Source organism: Nelusetta ayraudi, unplaced genomic scaffold (assembly GCF_046127955.1).
Source record: "Nelusetta ayraudi isolate G7.1 ecotype Tasmania unplaced genomic scaffold, CSIRO-AGI_Nayr_v1 ptg000136l, whole genome shotgun sequence".
Lineage (NCBI taxonomy): Eukaryota > Metazoa > Chordata > Actinopteri > Tetraodontiformes > Monacanthidae > Nelusetta > Nelusetta ayraudi.
In genome coordinates, this window is record NW_027466186.1 from 1,594,254 (window position 1) to 1,604,435 (window position 10,182).

Genomic DNA, 10,182 nt, shown 5'->3' on the forward strand with positions numbered 1-10,182 from the left:
AATAGCTTATAACCATTGATAGTTCTTTCAGTCTAAATGTAAAGTGTTTAAATCTAATGCAGTATTTTTGTTCTATTTGTTTATTTATATAATCCTGCGCAGTTGAAGTCCATGAAGCCTGAAGAGTACAGGTTGATCATGAGGAACCTGGAGCTCCACTACCAGGACTACATGAGGGACAGCCAGGACTCGCAGCTCTTTGGCCCAGATGACCGCATGCAGGTGGAGGATGATAACAGCAAGGTGGTCCAGCATTTCGAAGGCCTTCTTCGTTCCATGGAGCAAGGTAACGCTTTTCTGTTTCAGGTTTTTTTTTTTTTTCCTATTAATCTGACATTTACTGTTTTTAGTGTTTTAAAGAAAAGTCTGAACCGTAGCGTTAAAGCAAAAAACTTTTATCCACCTTTCAGGGAAAATGTTTATTCTCAAAGGTGAGTCATGAGTATGCCTTTGACGAGCTGTGTCGAAATAACCTGCGTGGTTAGTGCAGAGTTGCGTGGCTGCATGTTGTTTAGCTCTCAAGGTGCCTGTTTTTTTTTTGTTTTTTGTTTTTTGTTTTTATTGCAGCTCAGCATAAAGTAGAAATGATACGTCGTAGGTCATGCTGTAAAACAGAGATTGCTTTTCCCTCCTAGCTGTATCACCTAATAGTCTGATCAGTGCTGCTGGACCTTAGCAACCCGGATTTGAAAACAAAACAAAAAAAAAAAACTGATTGTATGATTGTACTCAAATAAACTACAGATATGTGGTGGATTTTATTTTTAAGTATTTAAAAACATTAACATAGTTTAAAAAACTGTTTGTTAAAAAAATTAATAAAATCAACCACGCATCTTAAATGTGGCATCGTGTTCAGTGTTTCTGCAGCATCAGTACAGTGTCTCTCTCGTTGGCATTTGATGTGTGAGTAGCTTTCTGGGTTCTGATGTGCAAAGCTGGTGCGTGTGATGCCTCCCAGGTCAACAGGATGAGACTCTGTGCAAGAACTACATCTCCGAGCTCAAGGACCTGCGGCTCCGTATCGAGGACTGCGAAGCCGGGACTGTGTCTCGCATCCGCAGACCCATGGACAAGGAACCTCTGAAGGAATGCATCAAGAAGACCACCGAGCAAAAGGTAGGCCACTTTACAGTCGTGTGCAGTTAAAACAAATACACTCAATGCACCATTCAGTATAGTTTCATATTCATAGCATGGCATAGATTTGTAAAAAAAAAAAAAAAAATATTTAGCATGAGATTTGCAGGCAACATATGGTTAAAAGAAAATCTGCAAAACATACATTTTAGAAAGGTGTGAAACAAAGGTTTAAATTTTCTAACAAACAATGACACAGTGGTGATAGTGATGTTGCATTTTATGAATAGGTACCTTTAAGGACACTCACAGTCACCGTACAGATAAGAATGGCACAATAAGAGATTCATAGAGAGTTGGACTTTCCAAAAAGGCAAAGTGTCAGTCCGTAACCAGTTACGACCACAACAGCTACACTTGTTAGTTTGCTAAAAATGTGTCACTGAGATAAACATCAGAGAGGATTTTCCTGACTTTGCCTGCTAGTCCAGCTCAAACCATACATGGTGAGGTGTGTCAAGTTACCTGGCACTGATGCTGCTGTTTATTTTTCCTGCTGTTTATGCGTCAGCCTTGTTTTTTGTTCTCTGATACTCGAAGCGTCAAACGCCCAGAAGGCAAAACATTCACGACGCGGCTCTTGGCAGCCAGCTACACCGAGAGGCGAAATTTTGTAAATTGAACACTACATCTTTTTTTTCTTTTTTTTTTGAACTAAAATTAAAAGAAGCATTCAATGTTTGTTTTTGTTTTTTTATCACGTTGCAAAGGACAGTAATGATTATAATGAAGTGTTAGGGGAGAAACTAGAACTGGGAGTGGTGTTTTTCCTTTTTTGTTGTTTTGTTTTTTTTCTGCCTTGAAGCCTGGAATGGCTGCCTTGTGATCAGGTGTTTTCCCGCTGGATTGCAGTGATTGTTAGCAGGCCTGCTGTGCAGTTCTCTTCTGATCTTAGAACTGTAATGCTTTGCCTCCAGCCCTACACACCTCCACACAGAGAGACACAGCGCGGGTTAATTTAAAATTTAAACAAACCTGTCTTCTCGTGAGAGCTCCTCGGTCATGGCCCGTCAGGTTTCGACTCTTATTTTCGACGCTGATTTTTGGCCCCCTTTTTTTTCTGTCTCACACAGAAAGTCCACGTGGAGCTCGACGGTCTGAAGAAGGACCTGAACAAGGTGTCCGTGAAGACACAGGACGTCCTGTCCGCGCGTCAGCCTTCTCCCTCTGCGCCGGTGCTGCGCTCCGAGCTCGAGCTCACTGTGCAGAAGATGGACCACGCTCACAACCTCTCCTCTGTCTACCTTGAAAAGTGAGTCCTCCCACCAGGGGACGATAGCATTTATGGAAATAAATGCGCTCACCGGGCATCAATAGCAGTTTTTAAATGTCCTTTGCTACTTTATTTATTACCTATTGGTTCTTGCCACAGGTTAAAGACGGTGGAGATGGTGATCCGCAACACGCAGGGCGCTGAGGGGGTGCTCAAGCAGTACGAGGACTGCTTGCGTGAGGTTCACACTGTACCCAGCAGCGTCAAGGAGGTGGAAACTTACAAAACAAAGTTTAAGGTAAGCGGCATCTGTCAAGCTTTTTCATATTTAGAGCCCAGCAAGAGGTTCACTTGCCCTGCATTTGTTCGATGTACACAGAAAATGCGAGCCGAGGCGGAGGCCGAGCAGCCCGTGTTCGACTCCCTGCAGGAGGAGCTCAGGAAGGCCACGGCAGTGAGCAACAAGATGTCCAAGGTGCACAGCGAGCGCGACGTGGAGCTGGACCGCTACCGCCTGCTGCTGTCCAACCTCCAGGACCGCTGGAAGGCCGTGTTCACGCAGGTCGACCTCCGCCAGCGCGATCTGGAGCTGCTCGGCCGCCAGCTGGGCCAGTACAGGGAGAGCTACGACTGGCTGATCCGCTGGATCGCCGACGCCAAGCAGAGGCAGGAGAAGATCCAGGCCGTGCCCATCACCGACAGCAAAACCCTGAAAGAGCAACTGTCCCAGGAGACGGTGGGTTGGATGTAATGCCTGCAGCCTTTGAATTACCCGCACGCTGAACAAGCTGAGAGCTGAACTCTTTGCACCGTCTTTTGTTTTAACAGAAACTGTTGGATGAGATTGAAAATAACAAGGACAAGGTTGACGAGTGTCAAGATTATGCCAAGGGATACATTGACACAATCAAGGTAAACATCGCTTGTTTTCTTTGCTGTTGTTGATATTGCAGTTTGACATGTTTATTTAGTTCCTGTGACTTTTTTATGGGGAACTTTCTCAACTAGGACTATGAGCTCCAGCTGGTTGCCTACAACGCCCAGGTTGAGCCTCTTACCTCACCCTTGAAGAAAACCAAACTGGATTCAGCGTCTGACAACATCATTCAGGAGGTGCATTCATATACATATACATATATATATATACATACATAAAAAAAATAAAAAAAAACAGCTAAACATAAAGCAGCATTTTCAAAAGTATACAGTATCTTTTACACTTGTTTTGAGAGTGAATCGACACTCAACAATGAACTGATTGCACTGTGAAATTCTAACTAAAATGTTGCTTATCTGCCTCAGTATGTAACACTGAGGACTCGGTACAGTGAGCTGATGACTCTGACGAGTCAGTACATCAAGTTCATCACCGACTCGCAGCGCCGCCTGGAGGACGAGGAGGTGCGTGACAACTGGCTGAGGATCCCAAACAAACTAAACCATAACCTGAACTTAACCAACCAAACAATTAACCAGCCGATAAACCAGACAAACTCGCCGACGACGGAAACGCATGTGCATTCTTTTTCTCCGTGTAACGCACAGACATACATATATATGGTTGATGTACGGGTTACAAATGGCTCCTTTGCACAGGGTAAGCAAAAAGCATTGGCATGCTGTAGCTGATCTGCAGAGTTTATGAGACAGGAACGCTCTTATTCAAGGCATATCTAGCAGAATTGGTAGCGAGCGAAACCAATTTAAGAGTCAAAATACACAAATATAAAAATATTCATAAAACATTTAAGGGAAACAAATATGCATGAGGTTAGAGTGTGTTTATATTTACATTTCAAACAAACTATTTAATATTATCAATAGCTCAAAGTAGACTGAATTAATACAGCACTCTGTGTGTTTGTGGTTGCAACTCCATCTGATTTCATTGAGTGTTTTTGTTACCGTCGACTTAGAGAGAGGGGTTCTTTCTTTCACTACACAATTTCACTCACACTTTCCTATTCCTGGTATGGCTAACATGTTTTCTCCCAGAGGTTTGTAAAGTCTGTCCAGCTTGTTCGCAGTCCTCAGCTGTCCCTTTAAGCCCACATACCAAGAGGGTTTGCATCATTATCTAACCCTAGTGTTTTGTTTCTTTGCCTTCTTTAACTGCTTGCCAGTACTTTGCTTAATGCGTTGAGCGTTGAAAAGGTAAATGCTCCTGTGTTGTACGTGTCACTCGGTGTTCTATCCATCCTCTGTTCTTTCCTAAAACCTGCCTTTTAAAACTCGCTCTGTCTTTCCCTGGCTTCTTATCATTATCTGTCTTTTGCTTTTGCCCGTAACCTCATATGCTTCATATAAAATTATGTTGCTCACACTATCTTCAGCGTAACTTGCAAACACAATCAACATGTTATGTCTAACCTATTGCGCAGAGCTTCTTACGTTTCCTGGTTAAATATGTACATTGCCTAACCACACAGTGACCTGATCTAAACCAGTCTTCTCTCCTTTCACCGTCTTTTTCTCCTTTATTCTTTTTATTTAACAATAGTGATTAAAAGAACCCCCAGAGCATGGGATTACAGGAAAACAAATCTAATAGTGATTGTCGTGGCAAAATTAATCAAACGTTTAGTCTTTGTTATTCTACAGCTGTGTCATAAAATGTTCCGAAAATATTTTTTTGCACACAGACTAATTCTGAATTCTTACAACTCTAGAAATCAGCCGTGTCATAATTTTTTTTTTTTGACAACTTCTAAAACACATAAGAACTGGAAAACTGCTGGCATTTTGTGACAAGAATGTTGAGGAAAGTGTTTGTTTGAATAATAACAAGCTACACATAATTTTGCCTGGTGAATTTTAGTGGATGATGTCCAACAGTAATAATAAGTCAGCGCTGCAGCTACAGTTTGCATGCCATATGATTTTCTTGCTGTGTTGTGAAGTGATATTTTGTTTCCATACATTAATCATTTTATCCCCGCCGTCCGTCTTTTGCCTTAATTGTCTTGTCGTTCATTATTCCAATTAATTTGATTTGTGCATCGTGAATGTAACATCGCTTTAATGAATGTGCATCTAATATGCATCTAGTGATTGACCCTTAATCTGACCTTTTACCTAACTTAAATTAACATGTCCGGGATAATACTCTACATTAAGACGCTCTTGATTCAGTGTGATAAAGTTGTGATTACTTCCATTGAATTACAACTTTGTTTCACACTGTTTTGGGCAGGTTAATGTAGAGTGTTACCTTTTAACATACCATTCCTGATTATAATCCTTTCTTTACCATTTGCTTCCACTAATGCAGAAAGCTGCAGAGAAACTCAAAGCGGAAGAGCAGAAAAAAATGGCCAAGATGCAGGCTGAGTTAGACAAACAGAAGCAGTTAGCTCAAGCGCATGCAAAGGCCATTGCCAAAGCTGAGAAAGAAGCTGAAGAGCTGAAGCTCAAAATGCAGGAAGAAGTAAACAAAAGGGAAATTGCTGCGGTAGATGCCGAAAAGCAAAAGATCAATGTCCAACAGGAACTGCACGAGCTCAAAAACCTCTCTGAGCAACAGATCAAGGACAAAAGTAAACAGGTGGACGATGCTCTCCAAAGCAGGGTCAAGATTGAAGAAGAAATCAACCTCATCAGGATTCAACTTCAGACGACTCTGAATCAGAAGTCAACCGCGGAATCTGAACTCCAGCAGCTTCGTGACAGGGCAGCTGAAGCTGAGAAACTCCGAAAGGCGGCACAAGAAGAAGCTGAGAAGCTCCGTAGACAAGTCAGTGAGGAGACCCAGAAAAAACGTATGGCAGAAGAGGAGCTCAAACGCAAAGCTGAGGCAGAGAGGGAAGCTGCAAAGCAAAAACAAAAAGCTCTTGATGACCTCGAAACGCTCAGGTTACAGGCCGAGGAGGCCGAAAGGCAAGTCAAGCAAGCTGAAGTTGAGAAAGAGAGACAAATCAAAGTCGCTCATGTAGCAGCCCAGAAGAGTGCTGCGGCCGAACTCCAGAGCAAGCACATGTCTTTTGTGGAAAAGACCTCAAAGCTGGAAGAATCACTGAAGCAAGAACATGGTGCTGTCCTCCAACTGCAAGAAGAAGCTGCAAACCTCAAGAAACAACAGGAAGACGCTGAAAATGCCCGGGAGGAAGCAGAAAAGGAGCTTGAAAAATGGAGGCAAAAAGCAAACGAGGCCCTTCGTCTGAGGCTCCAGGCTGAGGAGGAAGCTCACAAAAAGAGCCTCGCTCAACAAGACGCTGAGAAACAGAAGGAGGAGGCTGAGCGTGAGGCCAAGAAGAGAACCAAGGCTGAAGAGTCGGCCCTTAAGCAGAAAGAGATGGCTGAGACCGAATTAGAGAGGCAGCGCAAGGTTGCAGAGAGCACAGCTCAGCAAAAGCTCACCGCAGAACAAGAGCTGATAAGACTCAGGGCCGACTTTGACAATGCTGAACAGCAGCGGTCTCTCCTTGAAGACGAGCTTTATCGCCTGAAAAATGAAGTGGTGGCAGCTCAGCAACAGAGGAAGCAACTCGAGGACGAGCTGACCAAAGTCAGGAGTGAAATGGATGTGCTCATTCAGCTGAAAACCAAGGCGGAAAAGGAGACCATGTCCAACACAGAGAAGAGCAAGCAACTCCTTGAAAATGAAGCTGCCAAAATGAGGGACCTGGCCGAAGAGGCAAGCAAGCTACGAGCCATCGCGGAGGAGGCCAAGCACCAGAGGCAGGAGGCCGAGGACGAGGCAGCCCGGCAGAGATCCGAGGCCGAGAGGATTCTCAAAGAAAAGCTGGCCGCAATCAGCGAAGCCACTCGGCAGAAAACCGAGGCAGAAATTGCCCTGAAAGAGAAGGAGGCTGAAAATGAAAGGCTCAGGCGGCAGGCTGAGGACGAATCCTATCAGAGGAAAGCCCTCGAAGACCAAGCCAACCAGCACAAGCAGGAGATTGAGGAGAAGATTGTGCAACTCAAAAAATCCTCCGAAGTAGAGATGGAAAGGCAAAAAGCACTTGTCGATGACACGCTCAAACAGAGGAGAGTCGTCGAAGAGGAGATCCGGATCCTCAAGCTCAACTTTGAGAAAGCTTCATCTGGGAAACTCGACCTGGAGCTGGAACTCAACAAACTGAAAAACATTGCCGACGAAACTCAACAGAGCAAGCTCAGGGCGGAGGACGAGGCAGAGAAACTCAGAAAGCTTGCCCTTGAAGAGGAGAAGAGGAGGAGGGAAGCAGAGGAAAAGGTGAAGAAGATCATGGCTGCAGAGGAGGAGGCAGCCAGGCAGTGCAAGGTAGCCCAAGAGGAGCTTGACCGCCTGAGGAAGAAAGCAGAAGAAGCCAGAAAGCAGAAAGAAGACGCTGACGTAGAGGCAGACAAACAGATTGTCATTGCCAAACAGGCAGCGTTGAAATGCAGCGCAGCTGAGCACCAGGTCCAAAGTGTTCTCGCTCAACAGAAGGAAGACACCATCACGCAGAAGAAGCTCAAAGACGAATACGAGAAAGCCAAGAAGCTGGCCAAAGAGGCGGAGCTGGCCAAAGAGAAGGCGGAGAGGGAGGCAGCTCTTCTTCGTCAGCAGGCCGAGGACGCCGAACGACAAAAGTTGGCCGCCGAGCAAGAGGCCGCCAACCAAGCCAAAGCTCAGGAGGACGCCGAGAAGCTGCGAAAAGAGGCCGAATTTGAAGCCGCCAAGCGAGCACAAGCCGAGGCCGCAGCGCTTAAGCAGAAGCAGCTGGCTGACACCGAGATGGTGAAGCACAAGAAACTGGCAGAGCAGACGCTGAAACAGAAGTTTCAAGTTGAGCAGGAGCTCACGAAGGTCAAACTCCGGCTCGAAGACACAGACAAACAGAAGTCTCTCCTGGACGATGAGCTGCACCGCTTGAAAGACGAGGTGGACGACGCCGTCAAGCAAAGGGCCCAGGTGGAGGAGGAGCTGTTCAAGGTCAGGGTGCAGATGGAGGAGCTGCTCAAGCTGAAGACAAGAATCGAGGAGGAGAACCAGCGCCTCATCAAGAAAGACAAAGACAGCACGCAGAAGTTCCTTGAAAAGGAAGCTGACAATATGAAGAAGCTCGCTGAGGACGCTGCCAGGCTTAGCGTCGAGGCGCAAGAGGCTGCCCGCTTGAGACAGGCCACGGAGGACGACCTCAATCAACAAAGAGCTCTCGCAGATAAAATGCTCAAAGAGAAAATGCAGGCCATACAGGAGGCGTCCAGACTTAAAGCTGAGGCAGAGATGCTCCAGAGGCAGAAGGACCTGGCTCAGGAACAGGCCCAGAAGCTGCTTGAGGATAAACAGTTAATGCAACAGCGTCTGGAGGAGGAAACCGAAGAATACCAGAAATCACTGGAGGCAGAGAGGAAACGGCAAATGGAGATCGTAGCCGAAGCAGAAAAACTCAGGCTTCAGGTTTCTCAACTTAGCGAGGCTCAGGCCAAAGCGGAAAAGGAGGCTAAAAAGTTCAAGAGCCAAGCTGATAAGATCGCATCCCGCCTTCATGAAACTGAAATCACCACGAAAGAAAAAATGACCGAGGTGGAGAAACTGGAGCTTGCAAGACTAAATACCAGCAGAGAAGCTGATGATTTACGCGAAGCTATCGCAGATCTAGAAAATGAGAAGGCTAGGCTGAAAATGGAGGCTGAAGACCTTCAAAATAAGTCCAAAGAGGTATTGTGTCAAAAATGGCATAACAAAGCAGCTTATGTCATTGTTAACTCTGTCCGACAACTAACACCCTTCTTTCTTAAAAATTCTCTATCCCTTTATTCATTTTACTAATCATGAAACTATATTTGATTTAAACTATGACTTAAATTTGATTTCTTTTTACAGTGCACTGTGCTCATGCAAATTGCATCCGGAATGTTCCGTCGTACCTTGGAATGTTTCAGTTTTCTGCCGTTTCTTTCGTTCTTTCTTTTTTTTACATTTTCTTGCAGGTCTAATGCAAAATCAATTGCTACAAAATGTCAGGCAGATTTATGTAGTTATTTTGAGGACGCGAAACACATCACCAACCAACGTATTTACCCATATATTCGGAAGGAATCATCATCAGACAACCATGTTCAGACACTAAAATTCCAAAATGCACAATGCCATATTCATTTAAATTATCATTGCTTTAGTTGATTACACTTCTTCATAACAGAGCCCCAAAATTTCATGTCTGAATTTTGTTTGTTTTTTTCAACAAAATCCACTAAAAAGCCCACCAGAAGAACAGTTGAAACCTGGACGTCAGATGGTTATTATTTCCATCTGCTACATAAATAAATTTAAATAGAATGCAACATAATCCATAAACTATGACGCATACCAACATAAAATTCAATAGCAAAACTAGCCCGTCCAAAAATGTTATATTTAGTGTTTGGTTGATCGTGTGACTTTCATAATTTTTACAATGAATCTCGTAATCAGTAAGCTTTCCACTGATACCGAATAAATGTAATAGTATATTAAAATAAAATTCTTATAAAATAAAGACATAAACACAGTGTTTAATGTGCTTGCTGTTACATAATTCAGCAAAATAATTGCCATGTTGCATTAGCAGAGTGCATTGTAAAAAAAAACATTAAAGTAAAGTAATATTAAAGTAAACTATGTGTATAATTATGTACAGTATATGTATGCTATAATACTATATATGTATGTGTGTATGTATATATATATATATATATATATATATATATATATATATATATATATATGTATATACGTATATATGTATATATATATATATATATATATATATGTATATACGTATATATGTATATATATATATATATGTATATACGTATATATGTATATGTATATATATATATATATATATATATATGTATATATATATATGTATATACGTATA

General features: G+C 43.2%; 1 protein-coding gene across 23 annotated transcripts in view; it reads left to right on the forward strand.

Annotated features, from left to right (window-relative positions):
• LOC142879409 (plectin-like) overlaps positions 1 to 10,182 on the forward strand; it is a 108,521-nt gene that overhangs the window by 89,991 nt on the left and 8,348 nt on the right. For 22 of the 23 annotated variants that reach the window (XM_076012696.1, XM_076012697.1, XM_076012698.1 and 19 more), the window contains 9 exons: positions 103 to 286; positions 962 to 1,119; positions 2,214 to 2,392; positions 2,513 to 2,651; positions 2,733 to 3,089; positions 3,182 to 3,265; positions 3,362 to 3,466; positions 3,656 to 3,754; positions 5,625 to 8,978. In XM_076012696.1, coding sequence (XP_075868811.1) covers positions 103 to 286; positions 962 to 1,119; positions 2,214 to 2,392; positions 2,513 to 2,651; positions 2,733 to 3,089; positions 3,182 to 3,265; positions 3,362 to 3,466; positions 3,656 to 3,754; positions 5,625 to 8,978 — 4,659 coding nt within the window. The remainder of the gene's footprint in view (positions 1 to 102; positions 287 to 961; positions 1,120 to 2,213; positions 2,393 to 2,512; positions 2,652 to 2,732; positions 3,090 to 3,181; positions 3,266 to 3,361; positions 3,467 to 3,655; positions 3,755 to 5,624; positions 8,979 to 10,182) is intronic. The other variant, XM_076012708.1, reaches the window with a different exon arrangement.